Consider the following 24606-nt stretch of genomic DNA (forward strand, 5'->3'; position numbering starts at 1 on the left):
ACAAGAAAATGCTATAAGCCCACTGTAAGCATCTCCCTGGTTACCATCACTGTGCCACGACTGCCCTTTGGCTTGCCATTCAGCAGATTAGATTAATTGCATATAAATTATATTCGTCTGTTATTCACTTAACCACAAGAGCTAGTTTACATAGACAGCATACCAATTTATCCTCATAGTTTAAGTGCAGCTGGGTTTCTATCAGTGTGAACAATAAGAAATTTTAATTTAAACTATTAAAAACCTCCCAGACAATTCAGGCATCTTTGGAAGTCACGAACACATTGCTTCATCTGGAGCACAGGAGCGTGCAATTCCTCTACAAGGAGCTAGTAGTGGGCACAAAGGGTGCACTCATCTTTAGAATATAATGAACTGTGAGACTATACAGTGGCAGAGGAAGAACCAAGGTCAGAATATAATTGCTATAAGCCTGCACTATATTGATGCATTTCCCCCTCAAGGTCCTTTAATTTCTACCATCATGTCAATCACAGAAAGAATCTAAGCAAAAAATAAAATGTCATTGTACCCTGATTTCTCATTAACTGCTAGACATGCACTCCCCACCCCAATGCAGGAGCACAGAGGAGGTGTCCTTAGCATGCGGCTTAATTTCTAGAAAGCAGATGTCAGCAGACTACAGAGGCTCCCCCAGCCACCACCCTGCTACGGCACATGGACTCCAGCTTAATGATTAAGAAGCTCACAGCCCCTTCCAATCCAGTCGGCTTCCTTGTACCACGAAGGTCATGGACTAGACAAACGCTCACATTACAGTATTTCATCAAAGGGCATCAGGCTGGAGCTTTGTTGACAAAATCCATCCCTAAGTATTTAATGTGTTTGATGTGAGTGGAGCTGTTTTCTTTAGTTCATGTTGCAGCATTTACTGTGCATAGAGAAACAAGAGTTTTTGTCACTGACTGGCAGTCTGCTAGTCTGAGAACCTTAGTACAATACACAGGTGCACCTTGTTCCCGATGTATTTATATACAGTGCACACCTGGGGTTTCCTTATGTTAAGATCATGTCACCAAGATGGGCTAAGTTTATTTCTTCCTGTCTTTTCTACCGGACTGGATTCCTCTCCATTCCTGTCTTGCTAGCACAAGCACAGTGCCGAGCAGGAGTGATGACAGCTTACACATTGTCTCCTTCTTCACCCAGAGACGAGCGGACAGTCTCTTACCAGTCGCACACTGTAACTGTGACTGTCCTAAAGCAGTCTTTTCTGGGGAAGGTTTCAGTATCTTACCGGCTGATTCTCTAGCGCTAACAGAGTAGACTGTGTCCCTCAGCTTTTATCATGTCTGTCACGACGGTTGACTATGGTCCACACCTTTGTAATTCCAAGGATAAATCCCCTTCTGATGTTTTCCATATGTGGGATTCTAAATTCTGCTTCCAGGTATTAACTGGAGGCTTTCCACATTTACAGCCCTAAAGGAAATGGTCACACATTTGTCTTGTGTGGCACTTACGATGGCTTCACAAAATGAACTTAAGTGCTCCTTCTGTTGTACCTTCTTAAGTTTGAGAAGGCTTGGTGGTGACTCTGTAGCTGTCTGGTTAGAACTATCTCACCACAGCCTTACCTCACGATTTTCTTAATCGCTGACAGACCCACTGACCTGCTGGAGGTCTGAGCACAGTCCTATTTCGTCATGAATCAATCTGGGAACTCTCTCAAGTTTCACTTAACAGGAAACTCTTATTTCTGTATGAGATTTCAATGTCGGCAGAATTCGAAGTGGTGTGAGGCTAAGCACCCGCCACCTGGCCTTCCTGTGAAAGGCCAGCAGCTGAGGCTCTCACCTGCTGCTGAGGGGCTTTCCCTGTCATTGGCTCTCTGCAGTTCTGCTACAACATGTCCCCTTGCTCCTCTCGACCTGTCCGCTACATTCCTCATCAACTGAGAATCAGATGACTGCCTCCGTCCATCAGCTCCATGCCACGGGCTCATGTGCTGTCTCTTCCCTCCCTCCCTTCCTAGTCTTCCTGTCTGCCAAACTGAATGGCCTCACCTCACTTCCAGCCAGTGGGTGTGTCTCTTCTCTCTGCTCAAATCGGCTACAGAGCGATTTTAGACTGTCGATGTGACAAAATACTTGCTAAAACAGTGTAAGAAAGGAAGGCTTATTCTGGCTCGTTTCACAGGCTGCATCCACAGTGGAGAAGGATGCAGAGCAGAGAATGCTGCCCCCACTGGCTTTCTCTGTTCCTCTCTAGTTGACCCTGCATCGCCAGCCTGCCTCTGGGATGCTGCTACCTCCAAGTAGGTGTAGCCTTCTAACTAGTGCCTGCTGGGCTCCTTCTCACAGACACACCCAGGTGACTGTGGGCTACCCAGGTGCTTCCCAGGCTACCCCGGCTGCGCGTCAACACTGACCACAGGAGCCATCCACTTGGCTTCCCTTTCCAGTTTCTCTTTACAGTGTTTACGCCTCCTGATGGCGGAAGAAGCGTTTCCCTCAGCAGACAGTCCATAAACTACTCATAGCCACTGAGTCAGCACTTGAAAAAAAAACATTAAATTTCACAATCAAATCCTAACTCACTTTGGGCATGCTGAGGAAGAATTAACCTACTGAAGGACTTAAAGAGGCAAAATCCTCACATTTTTATTACACAAAAAAATCAAATATACAATGTAATTAGCTAAGCTACCAGATATGTATGGTAAATCTATTATTTGCAGTTAAAGATAACCTTCCCAAACGTGACTTAACACTTACATGAAGACTATTTTTAGACAATGAAGGACATCAAGGGCCTGTATTCAGGGACAGGAAATGGCTAACTGTCGCACACTGTTCTAAACTCAAACAGGCTTGGGCAAACCTTGCCCTTGCTTGTCTCACTTGAGACTCACCAGCTCACAGAATGCCATCTTTGGTGATAGGGAGGTGTGGGAAAACTGATGGGTCAATGGAGGAACATGCTAGCTCTCCGCTAACCCAGGAAAGGACCCGGGGATGTTTGCAGAACTCATGGAACCTTTTAAATTAACTCGAAAGAAAAGCATGAAAAAAATATTAAAATCTTCCCATGGGATAAGAACTGAAGTTATGCTTGCCGAGTGACGAGATGAACTTACTCTATGGTCTCAACAGACAAACACACTCACTCACTTAGTAACTTACAAAGCCCAGGGCTGGAGGGATGGCTCAGTGAGCAAAGAAAAACAAATAAACCGGAGGAGGCCGGAGAGGCAGCTCCGAGCTTAAGAGCAGTATCACAGTTGCAGAGAATGGGAGCTTGATTCTCACCACCCACACTGGATGGCTCACACCTTCCTAGAGTTCCAGCTCCAGGGAGCCAGAGCCCGCTTCCGGACTCTGTGGACACCATCCTCACCCACACACGGTCTATTACGGTTTCCAATTCTGTTTTATGAGATTCCTGTGTGTGTGTCTCTACATCTATTTGTTCCCAGGCCTTACTTTCTCTGGCCCTTCCTTCTGTGTTCACTTATTTTTCCTACTCCAGCATGTTTGTTTTTATTTTGCCATATTTTATTATTATTTTTTAGATGCCCATTTGTATTCAAATGAGAGAGAAAGGGTGGGAGAGGAGGGAGGGAGGGAGGAACTGGGAGGAGTTGGAGAGGGGAAACCATAAACAATATATAATATGGGAAAAATTGAAAAAAAAAAAAACAAACAAGCAAAAACCCTGGCTATGGTGACACATACTTCTAATCCAAGTGCTTGGAGCGAGAGACAGGCAGATTCCTGGGGCATGCTGGGTAGCCAGCCTAGTTTACTCAGAAGGATTCAGGTAAAAAGTGAAGAAGGTAGAAGTCATATGAAGGTTAATACCTGAGACTAACTTCTGGCTTACACACACACACATACACACATATGTATGCACATGCACATGTGCATACACACATATACATGCACACACACACACATGCACACAATAAATCAAACCTTAAGTCTTACTCATATTTCAAGCAACCAGGTATCTTTTGAAAAATACCCCAAATGTATACCATACTACATCACAGTATATCAGTCTGAGAAATGTAATGAACAATTACGTACCGCACATTTCAGAAATCCAGACAGAAGCCTGGGGATATAGGTTAGTGGTGAAGCATTTGTCTAGCAAGCATGTGGCCTGGTTTCAACTCTCCCCTCACCTAAAAAAAATTCCTCTGCACCCACTTCTGTGGCAAACATCAGAGTTTCTGCCGTGAATACCGTACTTTGTTTGGTATCTATGTAGTTCTTAGCTTGTTAGCAGATGTGGATATATGATACAGCTTTTATCATGTTTCCATCTTCCAATTTTTTTTGTGTGCTGCTGGCAACACAAAAGTGTGTTGTTCCTAGCCCTGTTCCCTAACTGCGAAAGTCCTCTGTTTTTGCTACATGGTTCTATGTCAGGTATTTTTAGGAACATGCACGTTGCCTCACTTTTAACTATCTGTATTTCTAATGGAAAACAGACACAAATGCAGTAGCTTGCTTTACTCGAATCCTCAGCACCAAGCTAACCAAGTTTATAAAACACCCATGTGAAAAGACAACTCCCCTAGGCTGAGTCACCAAGCCCTGGGAGGGCAGCCCACACTCTGCCATCAGTGTGCCAGTGAGCCTGCATATGCACTCACAGCTGGCTGAGCTCCCAGCACTGACACTGGAGGTGTGGCACAGTCTAGTTCACACTGGAGACGGTGTGCCACAGCCCCTGCCCGGGTCTCGGTACTTACCTCATGGTAAGTGTCCTCCAGCTCCCCATCGTATATCCATCGGTAGAGGAAGCTCAGCACAGGGTGAGACACTAAGCTCAGAATGTGCTGCACCAGGGACTTCATGTAGGGGTCTCCTGTCTTCGTATAGGCATGAACAGCAGAGGCCAGCTCACCCCCTTTTCGTCCTAGGGGAAATGAGGAAAAAAACAGAAATAGCCAAATTTGAATTCATGGCACAAACCAATCACTAAACACTAACCAAAGACAGCCAAGTAGCAGAGATAAAGCGCATCCGCTTTCTTCAGTGAGTAAGGACTTCCTGTATGTAGAACAGCAGTGTGCCATGCAGCAGGCCCGGGCACTGAGATTCAGCTTCTGGCTTTATACATACTCAGTAAGAGTCAGCCAAGAAGTTTTTCGGCTGTAAAACTGACCAAGAGTGGCCAGATGCCTAAACACTTGAGACTCACACTTCACGTTGCAATTTAGTTCACATCTAAGTACCCACGAGAAGCAGAGGGTCTAAGGATCAGCAGTGACAAGACTTGGGGTGTGGCACACAAGGCCCAGTGCTCTGCAGTGCTGTGCAGCGTGTGACAGCAGCCAGGGCCCAGCAGGAAGGTGCAGAAACGGCAGAATTGGGTCCCAGCAACACAAGCACAACAGTCGCCAGTTTGTGTCAGAAGCTGAGGGCATTCCGTGGCCCCTAGTGTTATAGACTGCTCTGGTGTGCAAGTAGAGGGGTATGAGCAGACACCTAGGCATCCAGGAGCAGGTCCACTGCAACATCTGCTAAAGACCAGACTAAGACAAGACTGCTGCAAGACACAGAGCAGCCTCACACACAACACCTCCTTCCCAGCTTCGTCTCAGGCTCAGGGCAGGCCACCCTGGTCCCAGGTTATTTTCCCTGTGGGCGGGTATCTATTATCTGTATCTATGATCTGTTGTACCCTCAACCAGAGCAGAATCACAGGCCCTACCTACAGACAAGGTTTGCACTCAAGTATGTCTAGAAGCACAGAAAAGAGGAACTCAGGAGACCTTGGCAGTGATCTACCAGCGCAGCAAGGGTCTTTAATCTGATTTTGGGGTCATATGTCCAAACCAGGAGGCGCCGCAGTGTGAGGCTACTCTCTAGTCCCAAATTCACACCCTGATCATCTTCTAGCTGGAGCTAAAAAACAACAGGGAAAGGTTAAGAAGAAGTGAGTGAGTACAGCCCGTCACCCCTTAACCCACACAGGTGAGAACAAGGCCACAGCTACACTAACAATAAAATCACAGTCAAACCTTTGTAAAACTACAGCGCTCTTAGGCTACATACAAACCGTTTTCATGCGGCAGACAGGACCCTGAAGTGAACAGCTAATTGGCTCTAGGGTGCAATGACCAAATCTTGTCCTCTGGAAGTGACTACTCATGTATATGCATGAAGTAACAAACCCTCTCTACATTCCTGACTTCCTAACTCAGGGACTCACAGGGGAAATCCTTACCTGGGAGTGCAGAACACTGAGGAGCCTGTAGTATTCTTTGAGCTCTTGGTGCAACGCAGCACAAAAACTCTGTGGGGGGAGGATAAGCAGGGTTAAAGCATGACCGTGTGCACACAACGGCTTGCTCAGCGAGAGGAGACATCAGTGAGACTGAAATACATTGAGAGGAGACAACACTTCCCCAGGGAGCTCAGTGGGGCTCAGTGCGACTGAAATCCTGGACCTGGAGCATCTATTTTGATAACAAAAAGCTTGAACCTTACAGAGAGAAATGGAAATGTGTTGGGCTGTCATGAAGCTACACATGTGGGTCACTTCAGAGGATGACCCTTTAACATGGTGTCCTTTAGAAGTCTTTACAGTTACAATAACTTTCTTGAATGCTTTTCCAAGCACTAGGAACTTCTAGCCCCAGATTTGACATGGCTTACTTTCTCACCCAGAGCACTGAACACAGCTCTCTGAACTAAAAAAGACACTGTCCCATTGGCCTGCAGCCCAGTGATGAGACTCCTTTGTGTGAACCCATAAACAGAGCACACATCTGCAAGAAGCTACCATAAGCAGACAGCACAGACTGAAGTCTAACCTCATTAAATAAATATGCAGGCTCCACGGCTCCCACAGACCTTAGGCAGTGCACGAGCTCATAAATTACAGGCCTGTTGTGCCACACAGAAGAACGGAATGCCCTCTCGTTTTAAAAAGGAACATGAAATACAAAATACCTTTCTATTTTGTATAAATATGAGTACAAAACATACCAACTTTGCAGACACAGAGCAACACTTCAAAAGTCAGACTTAAAGATGAACTGCCCCAACCTAAGGAACCACAGAGACCTGTGAGTGAAGTCCTGGGCTCCCAAGGAAGGCTGACACTTCCAGAGCTCCCACCACCACACATACACATTGACAGGTTGTATATACAGACATAATTAGGTTAGCACGGGGGCATAGAAATCCTTACTAAACTAGTAGTTTCCCTAATGTACACAGAGGCAGCAATGTGGAATTTGTTCAGGTACGACATCACATTTTACAAAACCACCACCCCAGCCTCCAAGAGGGCAGAACCACAAACATATACAAGGTCAAAAAATAAAATATAAACAGTTTATCAAATGATCAAGAGCTCAGGTTGCAGTCTGACATGGAGAATGCAAACCTGCAGACCACACAGCTGCAATCCCTGCTGGTTCCACATCACAGCGCCACCCCACACAGTTCCATGAGCACATTCCTTTCCCACAGCAGAGGGTGCCAGCGGGCCACCTGGGCTTGCCTGAGGAAGGAGCAGCGCTGGAAACTGTCCTGGAGCCAGTGTCCCTCTGCACCATCTGTCCCATGTTGAGTCTGAGAAGGGCTCTGCTGAGGCCTGAGGTAGAGTGTGCACAGCAACGACCCAAGACAGCAGGCACAAAAGAAGACACCCCAGCAGGGATACAGGGCACCCCAAGAGCACCAAGCAGTCTAATATGGGCAGCAGCAGAACAACAGATAGAAAAGGCTTCAATACAGGAGCCACATGCTCCCCACCTCTCCAGTGTCAGCGCACTCCAAGATGAACGCTGGTGTTGCAACTCATGCATGTGCAGAACAGTACTAAGAAATAAATACCACCCTGTTAGGGTGGTCGATAAGTGAACAGGACTTCCATACCTGTACTGTGAGACACTTACGACGCTACTATGGTGGTAAAATGTCTAAGACGCATATCTGACAACTTGTCAATATCCAGAAAATATAAAAGAGTGGAGAGACCCACACTGTCTGATTTTCAAAAGTATTGAACTGGACATTTCTCAAAAGACAAAGCCAATGATCATATGAAAAAAATGTTCAAAATCACTAATCATCTGGAAAGTGCAAATTAAAATGTGAGAAACACCCTAACTCCAGTAAGAACCGGAATCATGAGAAGGATGGGGAGAGAGGGGAAGCCAGCACACTGCTTACTGGGGTGAACACTGGATCAGCTACGAAGAGGCTCCTCAGATAACTACGAAGGACACCTTCAAGGGCCAATGGCCCATGTAGGGCCTGGGTCCTGCGGACACAGTGTGCTGAGGGGAGAGCTGCACTCTCCATCTCTGCAGCACTCTCCACGACAGCCAAGTGTGAGAGCTTGTGTCCACACCATGTCTTCCATGCAACCAGAAAGACGTGACACTGCCATTCGATCTGTCACACGTTCTCCAGGCAGAACAGTGACTAAAGCAGGGAAGGCAAAGGACTCTGCTTCTTTGCTGGAGGCCCCGGCCAGGCCAGGCCTGCTTATAACATCAGCCCTCGAGGAGGGGAAGGGCAATGGCCAGCAATAGCCAGCAGACCAATTCCCTGGACAGAACCAAGAGGAAACTGCTAGGCTGGAGACCAGGAGCTGACTACATATTCTCTCCTCTCCTTCTGTCATAGAAAGAAACTGTGGTGAATGAACAGAATCTGTGCAAGGTGACAGGCTGTCAAACATAAAGCCTGACTTCAAAATCACATTCCTAACTATCAGCCTCACTGCCCTGCCAGGCTCCTGACACTAGTCACGCTGCCCCTCCAATGCTCCTGTCACCAGCCACACTGCCCTGCCATGCTCCTGTCACCAGCCACACTGCCCTGCCATGCTCCTGGACACTAGTCACGCTGCCCCTCCAATGCTCCTGTCACCAGCCACACTGCCCTGCCATGCTCCTGGACACTAGTCACGCTGCCCCTCCAATGCTCCTGTCACCAGCCACACTGCCCTGCCATGCTCCTGGACACTAGTCACACTGCCCCTCCAATGCTCCTGTCACCAGCCACACTGCCCTGCCATGCTCCTGGACACTAGTCACGCTGCCCCTCCAATGCTCCTGTCACCAGCCACACTGCCCTGCCATGCTCCTGGACACTAGTCACGCTGCCCCTCCAATGCTCCTGTCACCAGCCACACTGCCCTGCCATGCTCCTGGACACTAGTCATGTTGCCTCTCCAATGCTCCTGTCACCAGCCACACTGCCCTGCCATGCTCCTGGACACTAGTCACGCTGCCCCTCCAATGCTCCTGTCACCAGCCACACTGCCCTGCCATGCTCCTGGACACTAGTCACGCTGCCCCTCCAATGCTCCTGTCACCAGCCACACTGCCCTGCCATGCTCCTGGACACTAGTCATGTTGCCCCTCCAATGCTCCTGTCACCAGCCACACTGCCCTGCCATGCTCCTGGACACTAGTCACGCTGCCCCTCCAATGCTCCTGTCACCAGCCACACTGCCCTGCCAGGCTCCTGGACACTAGTCACGCTGCCCCTGCCATGTTCCCCACCAGCAGCCACTGTGCAACATGTTCTCTGTGCTGCCTCTGAGCATCTCAGTAAATTTCTGTCGGTAACACTGGCAGCAGTTCCTACCTAATAATCCAACTGAGACCAAAAGCATGGACCACCAAACCTGTACAAGAGGCTGGGACTCTGGACGTGTCCACACTCACTTTCATATCTGCTGCTCCCTCAACATCCAGCAGTCAAGCGGCAAAGGTGCCTGCTTCAAGTGACACTGCAGGTCCCTCAGTGCCCACCAAGGACACCCCAGCAGTGACACAGCAGATCCCCACTTCCCACATCTGTAGCATTAGAAATATGGGGCACCTGAAAATCTCGTTATATCCTCAGGGCCCTTCCTTATCCTCTGAGGTGGCAGTGATGGCTACAGGGCAGGCTCTCCCACTTTGAAGCTCTCCCACTTCAAAGTCCCTCCCTCTCTCAAGCTCCTTCTTCTGGCCTTGATGGAGCTCCCGCTGCCATTCCCTCACCAGGTCTTGCATACTCCCAGTGGACCCTGACTGATGCTCTGCTCAAGCAGAACCTGACAGTGACCTCACACTCAGCCCTTAAGTAGATTAAGCCTCAGACCTAACAGCGATGAACATACCTGACCTACAAGTCCAAATGAGCGGTCCAGACTCCTCTGGTCAGCGTATTTTCTGATTTTATTATGCAGCCATCCCAACTCAGCAAGCCGGACTGCCGTGTCCCTCAAAGATTTATTTAAGTTTGCCTAAAAAATAAACACAGATAAAATCAAAACTCAAAGTGAATGGTAGAACTCACCACTAACCCCGGCCACTTGCCCTAATATTCTAATATTACACATGCGTACAAAAGGAAATTAAAAGTCACTAGCACACCTCCAAGGCGAAGAGAGCACGGCGGCAGGGAGGCCACAGTGAGAGGCTCCAGGCTCCCATGTGTCGCTCTGTGCAGGACCACTCTGGGCCATTCCCACCAGGGACTGGGGAACAAGATAACCTCTGTCCTGCTGAAAAGAGCTGAGAGCAGGGCAGACACTCACGGGAGCAGGGCTGTGGGAAGACCATCAGGAATGCTATGTCCAGGACAGGACACCACCCTGGCCTCTGTGCCTTGGGTCCTCTACCCTCACTGCTGCAGTCCCAGCTGTGGGCTCATGGGAAAAGCAAGCACTGCCACAGAGGGACCGTGACAGATCACATCAGCCACAAAGGGTCAGGGAAGAAGCCAAATCAGGCTGTGCAACTTGTTCGGCACCCGCCCTATCTGCCCAGACTCAGGAAGGGCGCTGCTAAGGAGCTGTGTGAACTCTGTCTCTGAGCGCTGCCGCAGATTCTGTGAGCGTACCTTCGCGTCCACTTTGTAACAGTTTTCAGTGCTGCTCATTTTGATGTTTTTGCCATCAATGCCCTGGAACACGTAGAGAATGTCTCTCACAAGAGCTGCTTCAGTAACTTCCAATGTGCCTGCAATGTGATGTGTTAGACAGTAAGGAGCATGCAGTCCCCACGTGGAATGAGTTGCGGGTTACCTATCTGCTCCCAGACCACACCCACACAGGCCACCTTGGGAAGTGAGCTCAAGAAGCAAAAGAAACAACAGACAGAAAGGCGTGGCTTCCTGAGAGGGGCGGAGCTCCCACAGGGTCCCCCTGAAGGCCTCTGAGGACAAGCTGTCCTGTGACCATCAGACTGCTAACAGCATAACTGAACCAGAGGGCATGCACAATGGGGGAGTTGTGTAACACGAGCTTACTACACAACAGGATCCTCCTAACACCACTAGAAACAGCATTCATAGCTCAGAAAAGACATCAGCTTCCCCAGTTCTGAACAAATACCACAATAAACTTAGGGTGTTAGCCAAAAATGAGGGCAACGAGGCAGAACACTTATAACCCAGGATGTTCAGGGAACCTAGAGATGGTCAGGAGTCAGCACTCACAGCATGGCAGACAGACTCACAGCATGGCAGACAGTGCAGCCTGGACACAGCCTTCATGCTGTGGAGACGAAGGCTGCAACCATCCCTCAGGTGAACAGTGTGCTTCCAACCTGCCCGTCCCCAGCTAGCATGGATTCCTCTGCTTCCCTTCCCCTGTCCACCCTGGCAAGGGCATGGTGTGCTTTTTCAACACTCGTGCCAGAGTCACTGAACCTTCCTTAAGAGTAGACTTCCCTGATTGAAAGGCCCAGCTATATGGACACCTGAAGTCTATAGTCTACAGAGGCTCTGCCCCCTCTGTGGTTGGCTTCACAAGCATACATCATCCTAACCTGTCTGCAACTCTCCACTCAAAACACATCTCTTGTAAGCAGCAGGTACGACTCTGGAACCATTTTTAAAACTGTCACTGAAAAAACGTATTTTATGCCTTTAACAAGTACACCTGGGTCAAAGCAGCCATCGTGCTGTTGTTCCTACTCACCGCGCCTCCCACCCAGCCTTCTCATCTGGCCCCCTCTGGCTATATGGGGACACACTTCTGAAGGCTTGCTCCACACACTGGCATGCTTGGCCCTGAGTACGCGCCCTTCCACATGGCAGGACAGTGCGGGTTCTCCATGGGAACAGCTGCACGGACAGAGGTTTCACATCCCTTGAGCTACGAATGGCACTGGCCCCGTGGTTGCCCTTAAGGAGAGGAAGCAGCAGGCACAGCCTCAGGACCGGCAGACCATGAACCAAATGCACAGCCTGTCTTCAAGTACTCCTGACTTAGTACTAGTGACACACTGTAAAACCTCACACCACAGGAACCGCAGATGAGTTTCCTTTACAGTGCGGGCAGCACCGTGCTAATACTAGCCCCACAAACAAGATGGATACCACACTGCACAGAGGGGACATAGACACAAGTCCTTCCTGATGATCTGCATGGCTTCCCAGAAGGGATGACAGACTGAGACGGGGACAAGGAAGCAGAGTGCAACAGAGAGGGAATAGACCAAGCAGACCCCAGCGGCCAACACGAAGTAACCTTATGAGGCATATGGCCACAGCAGGGACCCTGGGTTTCATTCCATGAACATTAAGGAATCGCTACAGATGAGGCAGGTGCTGGCTTCTAAATGACAAAACACATCTTACCACCCGGATCCCCTTCTCTCCTTGACCTTGTCAGGTTTCGAGAAAGAGCATTTGGGAAAGCCTTGGAGGTAGGGGTTTGTGAAGAAGGCTGATTTCCAGTCAGAGTCCACGCCAGACGAGGCCCCAATGGCTGTCGAAGGCCGTCACCCACTCCTGGAGCTTGATGAGACTGTCTAGAGAAAGGAAGACAGAAACATTTGCAGCTTCAAATAAGCAGACTGCGTACCAGAGACAGGAATGCTCTTAGGAACTTTCCTTATGTTATTACACTAACTCCATTAGTTATAAATCTGATGCAGGGCTCTTCAGGACCACATGTCCCCGTAACAGTCAGTTCCAGGGCCCTGTCCCTGGACACTACCCAGTTTTCAGAACTACTCCCAACTGGACATCTCATCCGACATCTATACTTCTCAAGTCGAGTTCTCTACAAACATACAGCACACGTCACGCCCACACACAAGCAGCTTGAAATCCTACACTAGTTCAAGTCCAAGATCACGGCCTTTTGTTCATTCAACATTTCCTGACTTGACAGGTCTCAACACCTGGGCCCTGTCCCATCTTTGGTCACCAGCCCCCACCCCGCCCTGTGTGCATACTATACTGCAGTTTAATCCATGTGAAAAATATACTAATACATAAAACCAAAGGCAAAAGGAACCTAGAAAATACCTAACAGTTTCTCTGTGAAAATCTAAGAATGTGATGTTAACACCTGGTGACAACTGTAACTAAACTACTGCTTCCCAGAACTAAACAGTCACAGGGGCTCGCCTGTACCTGCTATCCTAGGAGGGTGTGCACTACCAGTGTCACACTCAACAGTCACAGGGGCTCGCCTGCACCTGCTATCCTACGGGGGTGTACACTACCAGTGTCACACTCCTAGGACGGTGCTCTGGGACCCTCCCTATGAGGAGCACCACCACTCCCATAGTCCTGTCCTACACTACCCTCAGAGGGCACAGGCTTAAAAACAGCATTTGGTAATACTGGGCATCTGAAAAAAAAAAATGTAAATGCAAAATAAAAGCCTAATTCTGCTCAAAATTGGCTATACAATTTTTCCTGACAGCAACGAGTGCTCTAAATTCTAAGGTCGCAGACGAGATCTTCTCAGCCAAACATGGTCCTTGGGTCAGCTGTAAGTGCTGGCTTGTCACAGAGCAATCTGTGTGGCACACACAGTCCACCTTCAATACCGTCTGTGCGAGTTTAGAACTCCACCGTGCGCATGTGGAAAGCATCAAGTTTTTGATGCTGATTCTCCGATCAATGCTCCTCTGGAAAGTCGTGCAGCACAAGCTGTTACACTGTGCTCACCAGGAGTGACAAGGGCAAGAAGCTCACCCTGCCCTGCTTTGCTGCACACTGATGGCTGCCGTCCTCTTTGCTCATCACACTAATCGAGAGTCTGAAAGCCACAACCTAAGGAGGATTCTCCCTGATACTTCTTAAAGTTTTGATCCAACAAGAAGAGCTTGCTAAAACCCTGGGAACAGACCTACAACACTGAGAGCCACACCAACACCCTGGCAGCACAGGTGGAAAGCGCATAAGTCCCTAGATGTGGTTCTATCGTGTGTGTGTGTGTCTGTGTGTGTGTGTGTGTGTGTGTGTGTGTGTGCTCAAGTTACCCAGGGAGGAAAGGCTGCACAGGCGTGGGACCGCTAAGACCACACATGCCGATGCTGCTGATGCCGCTGCTGCCCAAGCTGCCGGAGCTCTGTGCCTGTGTGCTGCGGTCCTGGTAGTTCAACGGGAGGGTCTGAGGCCTGGCATAGTAGTAAGGCGTCGAGTGAGCGTCTCTTGGTAACGCTTGTGCAAATAATGAGGCATAGCTAGTTACCTGAAATGAAGTCATTGTAAACACATAGATAAGAAACTGCAGCACAACTTGCTCAAACCCACAGGACTTTTATATTCCCATTCCCATGCTATCTCTGCAATTGGATTTGAATTTCACACTTATTCAATCAAACAAGTCAATGAAAATGTTTCTGAAATTTCTTAATTGACAGTATCAGGCATTCTCTAAACTCCAACATAAAACAGACAAGTTTATAAGCCTATCACTGCTGCATCATGAGGAGGTTGGAATAAATCCCCCATTTACACTCCTCAGCTTCTTGCCAGTCAGATGTCTGCACACCACTCTATTGTACTAGACCCCACAGCAGGGAGGAGCCAGAGGCTCTGCTAAATTCTGTAAGGGATTCACAGCAGGAAGCCTGTGGTATGACAGTGACAGATGCTCCCAGCTCAAGAACTGTAGACCTTCCAGGCTGGTGGTTCTCATTTCGGGGTCAATTCTTTGAACTTGGGCTGCTCAATGCGCACTGCTACATCAGAACAACATTTCTGAAACACATCTTCTGGAAGCTGCCGTGGGAAAAGGAACGACATGGCTTCCAGGCTGTGTGCCTTTTGCTTTTCTCCCACTTTTTTCCTTCCTATGAAGGCATGGTCTAGCCATCCCACCTGACTCCGCTGGTGCCCGCTCACCCACCTTGCTGGCTGGCTTGCGAGGATCCTCACTAAGGTTCAGCAAGAGGTAGAGGATTGACCATTTATTTTTCAAAACTCCCTGTTTAGATAAAACACAATATTACAAGAGCCATTGCATCAACTTTGCTTTATTTTCTCTCCTGTACTTATTTCCAAACTAGACATCCATTTTACAATTCCCCTGCTGACACTTCATCTGCGCTCACTTCCTGGGTCATACATGGAACCACTCCTCAGAAGTCTGGATGCGACCAGTCTTCTCTGGGACCAACACCCCTAGGTCTTTAACGTCTGTGGAAACGAATCCCAACGTTAGCCTGCTTTGGATTAGTAAAATTTGCCAAACACGCTAATGATATGGACTAAGCTGGGCATGCTGGTATACACCTTCAATCCCAGCACTCAGGAGGTAGAGGATAAGCACATCTCTGTAACAGGACTACACACTGCAACCTTGTCTCAAGGGGGAAAAGTGAACTGGTTTTCTTGGTTGATGCCCCATTTGGAGCAGAAAGGAGTGTTATGGAAAGAACTTCCCCCTGGCGAGTACTCTGATGCTTCTAACACAGACAGGCAGCAACTTGCACAGTTGGAGAATCTCTAGAAACTCGGCCATGTGGAGCAGAAACCATGGACAGATCTATAGACTAGAACTGGGTCCCAGACACTGAAAATACAATGACAAGATCTGCACTCGGAGAAAAGGCTGGACATAGCAGTTCATCCAGCAAGGATGGAGGACGTGAAGGAAGACTGCTCAGCCTCAAAGGAGACGGGCCGCACAGGGTCAGACTTGCTAGGACCCTGTCTGCCCCACACAGTCCTCTCTCCCTCACTCTTTCCCTCTCCCCTTCTGAGCAGCTAAATTGATCTTCCCACCTCAGCCTCTCCAGTTCTGAGATACAGGAGTGTGCCACCACACTGCTTTTACCGTAGGGGACAGGTGCTGACAGCCAGGTGAAGAGGTACAGATAGGACAGGAAAACAAGAGGCTGCAGCAGCCGGGAAGCTACCATTCCAAGGAGCCAAGGAGCTGCTGCGCCAGGGCCCCAGGACAGGACTGGGGACGCCATTAAGCCACAGTTCACCCTCCCTCCATCCTCCCCACCCAGCTACCTCCCGGACAGTACAGCCAGTTCCAGCTGAAGCTCAGATAGTATCGAGCTTCCACCTGGGGGAGCAAAGAGAGTAAGGACAACCACCTAGCAGGGCTAAGGGCTGAGGCCCCACAGCCAGCCCTTAGAACCAGACACCTCAGATTCCTGTCAGAAGGGCCTTGGTACAGACACAGCTCCCTGCACTGTGTCCACTGGATTCTCAGTGTAGACAGAAGTATCCTCCTAAAGTGGAAGGGTATGAAAGCAAAGGTTCACCCAGCACCCGCCCACTACTGCCTTACTCACCACACCCCGTCTCATCATTCCCAGCTTCACCCCTGACAAGCCAGCGCCCTAGCTATTGGCCTCACTGGAAGTCAGTCAACAGGACTGCCTTGTGTCACACCTGGATCCTCCCTGCTCCAGCTCTGAAAACAACCTGCACCTTGACCCTTCCTCCCATGGCACCCACATCATACACACCAAATGAGAAGCCCTCACTGAACAGAAAATAGACAAAAACAGTATCAGTGAGCCTTGTACTTTGAAGAGCCAGATTTTTTTTAATCAGAAAGATAGACTGGCTATTTATCTGGGCATATTTCCTGCTGTAGTATTAGGCCATTGTCTCCTAGTTTTTAAATCATAGTTCATTTCCAGAATGAAAAATTCAACTAGGTTTGTTCTGCAGGCTAGCTGTAGGAAGTTGGCCACCATTTAAAACAATGTCTAGGAGTCAGGTGAGGTGGCTTATATCTGTAATCCCAGAACCGGGGAGACTGGAGCAGAAAGGCCAACCTGGCCACAGTGAGCTTTAGCATGGCTGGGTTAAAGAGTTAAAGACTTTCTAAAAAAAGGGGGGGAGGGGGAAGCAAGCATAGGAATAAACATTCAAATAAACTTTTAGAAAACAGCCTCCTGAAACTTCAGTTTCCCAAGTGCACCTCCATCCAGTGGCCACAACAACAGATACAACAGGCTTTGCTGCATAAAACTATCTCCGTGACCCCAGCAAGGCCACACAGCTCCCTAACTACAGCACACTAAACTCCCGTGTCACACCTCGAGTGCAGAAGTCATTCATAGATGCAGAGAGACTGAAAACAAGCAAAAGAAACATGATCATTTGAAAACCTTCCCTGGAAGACCTGGGCTGCACAGAGAGCTCTCGTTTCTTACTTCCTAAGCACTTGCCAAGATGGAGAAGTATTCCTCTCCAGTGAGGAAGTAAATGAAGCCACACTGAGGGAGGAATCAAAGCTCTCAGCAGGTATGGAGCTCGGGCCGGAAGAGGTGAGGACTGGAAGAACACCGACCGGACCCGGCTCAGTCTCCACAGCCCTGGACTGGCAGCACCTGCTGAGCAAACATGAATCCTCCGGGTCCTTATTCTCTCTGCAGATTCGGGGAGAACACTGGGTGTACTCAGTTCCTTATGGTCAGAAACCACAAAATCTACCTTGTGTTACAAGTATCTCTTTGACAGAAGCTGACAAATCTTTCTCAAAATATTAGCTTGAGAAAGTATTTCCCTTCAGTTATCACAACAGTAATGAAATGAGCTCAGAAATCTCTGCATCAGCCACTGGAGCTTCTGCTGTGATAGGGCCAGGTCTGGACATCCACCAGCACGCCCCCTCCAACATCAACCAGCACGCCTGCTCCTACATCCACCAGCACATCTGCTCCTACATCCACCAGCACATCTGCTCCTACATCCACCAGCACATCTGCTCCTACATCCACCAGCATGCCTGCTCCTACATCCACCAGCATGCCTGCTCCTACATCCACCAGCATGCCTGCTCCTACATCCACCAGCATGCCTGCTCCTACACCCACCAGCACATCTGCTCCTACATCCACCAGCACATCTGCTCCTACATCCACCAGCACATCTGCTCCTACATCCACCAGCACATCTGCTCCTACACCCACCAGCATGCCTGCTCCTACATCCACCAGCATGCCTGCTCCTACATCCACCAGCATGCCTGCTCCTACATCCACCAGCACATCTGCTCCTACATCCACCAGCACATCTGCTCCTACATCCACCAGCACATCTGCTCCTACATCCTACATCCACCAGCACACCTGCTCCTACATCCACCAGCATGCCTGCTCCTGGCAATGTCATCAAGGAACTGCAATACAAACTAGGAAGTCCAATTCCTACCCAACCCAACACACATCAGAAGTTTAACAGGAAGCCCAGCAAGCATTTCTAATACTGAACCTCTCAAGTGGAAGCGTTCTCTACAACTAACAGCCACTAGTGATCACAGGGAGTTTTAAAGGACAGCACCCAAGGGCATCTGAGCATCCTAGAGCCACTCTCCACTCTCAGATTCCCAGAAGACCTCACTGTACCTGCGAATGAAGCTTTCTGTGGAGCTCTGAGAACAGTGCAGCGTCCGCTTCTCTCCTTTGTCGAATAACTGGAAGTGGAGAAAAGGAATTAATTAAGCCTATCAGTTGCGCACACCACAACTCAAGAGAGTCACTGCATCTGCGCTAACAGACTGGGACATGACGAATGGAATCTTGAGCCCACGAATCCAAAGAACAGGGCAAGAAGACTTTTAGCAAGATTGGTTTGGTCAGTTCGCCTTGCTTCTCTGACATATGTGAGACGTGGAGACTCTCGGGCTGGGGTAGAGAGATCTGTCTACACATACAGATCCACAGGGAGGTAAACCACCTTCAAACCTACTAACTGATAACAGGGACCTAGAGGGAGAGATGGAGAGTGAAGTTATCAAGGAAATTATAAATTCACAGGATCAGCAAACAGTTCATCTGACTTGAAAAGCCACACTCTGGCCAGGTGGCCACTCTCTGGCCAGGTGTGGTAATGCATGCTTTTAACCCTAGCACCCAGAGAAGGCAGCAGCAAGTGGGTCTTTGTAACTTCAAGGCCAGCTTCACTGACCAGGCAAGGGTACACACAGATGAGACCTTGTCCACCCAACCCCAATCACAGTCACATTCTAACAATTTTGCCAAGATGTGCAGAAGTATTCCATCTTGCTTCAGTATAAAATAATCACTGTTTCAAACTAAATGTCAATTTATTAATATCATTATTAATTTTATTTTCAATATTATTTTTATTGTTCATTTATCATTCTTGATTACTATGTGACTTCCTTGAAACTCCATAGTAATGACTTCATTATGACACACACTGGCAATAAGCTTACCAGGAGGCCATGAAATCAAATTCATAAAGAAAATTATGTTTATATGACACCAAATAGTCAGGGCTCTTGGTAGTAATCTAGTAAGAAGCTTGGAGCTCAGGAAAAGAATTCACATTTCCATGAGAACCCTGACAGGCACAAAGGAAAAGTGTCAATATTTAGTAACAGGCTTGACACCCACTGTTATCTCCCACTTGTGTAACTAGTGAGATAGGGCCTAAAAGCTGCGGCTGGGGAGCCTGTAACCTCCACCAACACCAAACCCCAATCTTTCAGTTGCAGGAAGCACTCTGATTTGCTTTAGCACACCTTATTTACGGGCGTCAGTATCCTTATGCCTTGGGGCCACTGAGAAAAACAACGCAACCCACATGCATACATTCCTAGCGTCTGGGGAGGTGAGGCAGGACAGCAGTCTGAAGGCAGCCTGGCCATGAGAAGCACAGAGAACAGCCCTGGCTCTGGTGACTGAGAAGAGAGCAACATGACTCATGGGACAAGGTGGCAGCACACAAAGCATGGGCATGCTGAACACAGAGATGGCTCCTAGGCCAGGCAGGAAGCAGTGGGTGGTATGAGACGTCAACACAGGCATTCCTTGGGAAGGTAGGCCTTTACAGTCTACACATCGTCTGTTTCTGGGATGTATTTTCCCACCATTTCTTTCCAACCATACTTGATTATGGGTAACTTAAAACCACACAGTAAAGCAACTGACAACGAGGACCACTATGGGCTCCCATTCCAGCCGCTGGGCCTTAGAGTCACACTGCTCAAGTCCTCAATAGGCAAAGGCATAGATCCAATCACTGTGGGGCCTCAGCCTCCACTCCCTGACTCTGTGTTAAGCTCTGAAAGATAACATCCACACAGATCACTGGCCCACACAATTCCTAATGCAATAGCCCAGGGCAGGATATTATTCCATGCAGAATGACTTCCTAGGACTGCTATAGCCAAACTGGCAAACATTCAGAACCGAAATCAAAGCTCACTTCATTCGGGAAGTTTAGCAGAAGGAAGCCCCAGTAGGAAGAAGCTGCTAAAACCCAAGGCAAGTTTTAAGTCCCACTAAAAGGCCCGGACTGCAGCATGCTCATACACCCACAAAATACACTCTCCAAACCAGGACCTGGACAGCTCTCCCACAGACTGCAGACGACTGCCTGCCACTCGGAGCCTAGACTATACAAAGCACTCCAGAAGCTGAGAGGGGTGGCAGAGCCGACCTCACCCAAACCAAGTGCCATGAGTGGAGGAGAAGCTTCTTCTGAGAGAGCCTGAAGTGGCATCTCAGAAGTCAGACACTCACATAGCTCTTCAGTGCTGTGTCTGAGGTGACAAGGAAAGAGGCAGCAATGCCTCTGAGTGGTTAACTATTATATTAGGTACTGCAGATCAGAGAGGCAAGGGACAGTGAGTCCTTTTTCTTTTGTATTTGAAACTAAATTACAGAGTTACAACAGTTTAAAATAAACCTCCACTATGTTTTAATAATTATAACGCCAAGAAAAAAATTTAAGCTGTCCTTATTGCTAATAGTGTGTATAATTAAAACATACTTGAGACTAGCACTCATAGCACATGCATATATGGGCATGCATGCAAACACATGTATACAGATATATACATCATAAATGTGTGGACACATACATAAACACAGACAGACACATACCTATGTGTATATACATATGCATACACACATATATGTGGACACACATGTACACATATATACATGCACAGACACATATAGACACACACATACACACACGTCATATAGAAATAAGTTTTCACAAGCTTCATAGTCCAACACGTAATACTTAAGAATAATACATACGTTCTTTCTTGATTTTTTCAGCTACTAGAAATTCATCTCTTTCAACAGTTGGAGCGAAGTTGCTGCCGATGACTCTCACAGCAAACTGGAACTGCTGGGCAACATCGGCTGGAAGGCGAGCAAAGGTGCAGGTTATAAGTGGACAGTCTCTTCTCCAGGACACACAGGTCAAGAGCGCAAAGCACTTCCCCAGCGATACTAAGAGGGCGGAAGAGCCACAGGAAACCAATGACCTGAGCAAAAGAGTTCTGGAGAATTTGTAAAAGGCAGCGGAGACATGGAAAGATCCAGAGGAAACCCGAACTGGGCCCGCAACCGTTTTAAAAGGAGCGAGTGAAGTCACAGGCCAGACACGAGGCTTGCAAACGAAGCCTGTGAAGAGCCCTGAGCAGCCTCAGCTCCAGGAACAAAGAGGCAGAACTTGTGCACACGCTTCTACAGTTTGAGTTACCACATAGGTTTGTCTCTGCTTCCTTCTAAAACACGCACACATGCGCGCGCACGCACACACACACACAAACTAAGAATCAAGCAGTTTAAATAAGGACACACACTTAGCAAGGCAGAAGTGAAGCGAGAGGAAAAAGCTAGAGAACATGTGGGCATGTGGCACTGACTCAAGGACTAACTGGAAACCCAGTGTCTGTAGGGTCAGGAAGGGAAAGGCGGTGGGACTGTCCTTCTTTCTGGCTGCCTGGATAAATACTCTAGCAAAAGTAACTCAAGGGAGGATAGGTTTATCTGACTCACAACTCTAAGTTACAGTACATCACTGCAAGGAAGTCAAGGGCCAGGGACTTGAACTGGTCACATTACATCCAGTCAAGAGAAAAATGCATTTAAAACTGTATGCCAGCTCCCTTTCTCTACTCTTAATAAACCCGTAATCCTCTGTCCAGGGAATGACAACACCCACAGTGGGCAGGACTTCCCCCAAATCTAGATAATTCCCTACGGACACTCCAACAGGCCAACCTAGACCATCTCTCATTGAGATTGACTTTTCAAATGATTCTAGATTAAATCAAGATGATAACACTAATCATCACAAGTCACCTCTTGCCAACTTGACACACAAACATAGCACTTTAACCTATACCCTTCTACGCTTTGTCCCCAAAGTCTAACGTTACCCTCTTGTGGCAGTCTGAACAGAAATGGTCCCTATGGGCTTATATACTTGCATGCCTGTCGTTGGGGAGGCGAGCTAATTGACAGGGATTAGGAGGTGTGGTCCTGTCGGTTTCAGGAGCCCAAGCAGGAAGTGACTCTTGCTCTTCCTAATGCTCGCAGACCCAGATGTAGAACTCTCAGCTCCTTCTCCCACGCCACGTCTGCCTGCCTGTCACCACTGTGGGTGTCATGGGCACCCTGGACAGAGGATCATGGGTTTGTTAAGAATAGAGAAACGATAATGAATTAAACCTTTCAAACTGTAAGCAAGCCCCATCTAAATGCTTTCCTTTAGAAAAGTCACCATGGTTATGATGTCGTTTCACAGCAACAGAATACCAAGACAGAAACTGGTACCAGAAGTGGGGTATTGCTGTGACAGGCCTGACTGCTGCTTACTGGCAGACTATGGACTTTGGGAGTTGGGACCATGAAAGCAGGTGAATGCTTTAAGTGGGGCTTAATGGGCAATACTAAGACACATGATAGATAGTAGTGCTGAGAGCGATGGAGATATGACAGCCCAGCTCAAGAGGTTTCAGAGAAGAATATTAGTAAGTGGCCTAGAGACCACCTTGTGATATTTTGGCCAAAAACCATGGCTGCTTTTTGCCCTTGTCAGAAAACTCTGCCTGAGGGTAAATTAAAGTTTCAGGTTGATGGCACTAGCAGGGGCGATTTCAAGACAGTCCTGCATTGACTGCTGCATGGTTATCAGTAGCCACTCTTACGCACATCTATAATAAAAAGGAGCATGCTGAGCAAGGAAAAAACAAACTGCAGAGTTGGAGGAGAAAAGGAGCAGCAGGAAGTATAATGGAGCTGAACCCAGCGCTCATGGAGGTGAAAAGCTTACAGAAGAGCATGCTGCTGCATGGAATGGGGGGGAGGTGACCTCAGGACAAAACCTGACCCAGCTAAGCTTCCAACCTGTAGAAAGGAACTAAAGAAAGCAGAAGCACTGAAGAAAACCATAGAAAACAGGAAGCTGCTGAAAATATAGCTGAACAAAGGGGCCAAGTTCCAGCCCTGGCGGCTTCGGCTATGTGGTTCTAGCTTTAGAGTCAAGGGCAGATGAAAGGGCTATGGAGTCTCCCTCCACAGCCAAGGAAAGCTGCTGAGGCCAGGCAGGTGACAAGGGTGTGTCTGCATGGAGGCCCAGAGAGGCTGCTGCATAAAGCTATGAAAGTGAAGCCTGGATTGCCTTGGAGACCCCAAGATGTTGGACATACCAGAGCCCTGGGATACCTGCAGAGGAAAGCTGCTAACGGGGAGTGGAGCCAGCCCAAGAGAGAGAAGGGTACTGCAGTCGACAAAGCTGAAAGGAGTTGCAGATCTGAAGAGCCTTTTGACATCAGACATGGAGATGCAGAGTTTGGAGTTCGCCATGTTGGTTCTTAGTCTTGCTTTGGTCCATTCCTCCCTTTGGAATGATAATGTATATCCTGTGCCATTGTATGTTGGAAGTATATGATCTGTGTTTTCAGTTTGATTTTACATGGGACAACAGTTAAGACATTGGCATGAGTCTCAGAAGAGACTTTGGACTTTTAAATGGTATTCAGACTGTTACAGACTATGGAGACCTTTGAAGTTGAACTGAATGCATTTTTGCACCATGACAAGCTTATGGGGGTCAGGGATTAAAATGTGGTGATTTGAATAGGAATACCCCCCTCTATAAACTCATATATTTGAATGCTTGGTCATTATATGGTGCTGCTTGTGAGGGACTAGGAGGTGTGGCCTTGTTGGAGGAAGTGTGTCACTGGGGATGGGCTTTGATGTTTCAGAAGCCTAAGCCAGGTGCAGTGGCTCTGCTCTTTCTGCTGCCTGCAGATCCTTCCCCTGCACCATGGCTGCCTGCCTGCCACTATGTGTCCCACCATGATGATAATTGGGGCTTAAACCTCTGAAACTGTAAGGGAGGCCCAATTAAATTTTTCCTTTATAAGAAATGCTATGGTCAGAGGCAAGGGGATTTCTGAGTTCAAGGCCAGCCTGGTCTACAGAGTGAGCTCCAGGACAGCCAGGACTACACAGAGAAACCCTGTCTCCAAAAACCAAAAACCAAAAAAAAGAGCTATGATCATGGTATCTTTTTTACAGCAATAAACACTAAGACACCCTCATACTGCAAATGTAAAATACAGTCCAATTTTTAAGTCTCTAAAGTCTTGAAATTTTTCAACATTTTAGAAGTT

The 24606-nt window shown here is 48.1% G+C and overlaps 1 protein-coding gene across 1 annotated transcript in view; it reads right to left on the reverse strand.

Annotated features, from left to right (window-relative positions):
* Nucleotides 1–24606, reverse strand: part of Tubgcp3 (tubulin gamma complex component 3) — a 65559-nt gene that overhangs the window by 34353 nt on the left and 6600 nt on the right. Inside the window, exons 2-11 of the mRNA XM_034520357.2 lie at nucleotides 21230–21337; nucleotides 18560–18627; nucleotides 15091–15168; nucleotides 14219–14430; nucleotides 12579–12751; nucleotides 10836–10954; nucleotides 10111–10236; nucleotides 6205–6273; nucleotides 5750–5882; nucleotides 4724–4890 (exon numbers count right to left, since the gene is read on the reverse strand). Of these exons, the coding sequence (XP_034376248.1) occupies nucleotides 4724–4890; nucleotides 5750–5882; nucleotides 6205–6273; nucleotides 10111–10236; nucleotides 10836–10954; nucleotides 12579–12751; nucleotides 14219–14430; nucleotides 15091–15168; nucleotides 18560–18627; nucleotides 21230–21337 (1253 nt within the window). The remainder of the gene's footprint in view (nucleotides 1–4723; nucleotides 4891–5749; nucleotides 5883–6204; nucleotides 6274–10110; nucleotides 10237–10835; nucleotides 10955–12578; nucleotides 12752–14218; nucleotides 14431–15090; nucleotides 15169–18559; nucleotides 18628–21229; nucleotides 21338–24606) is intronic.

This window comes from Arvicanthis niloticus, chromosome 16 (assembly GCF_011762505.2).
Source record: "Arvicanthis niloticus isolate mArvNil1 chromosome 16, mArvNil1.pat.X, whole genome shotgun sequence".
Taxonomy (NCBI): Eukaryota; Metazoa; Chordata; class Mammalia; order Rodentia; family Muridae; genus Arvicanthis; species Arvicanthis niloticus.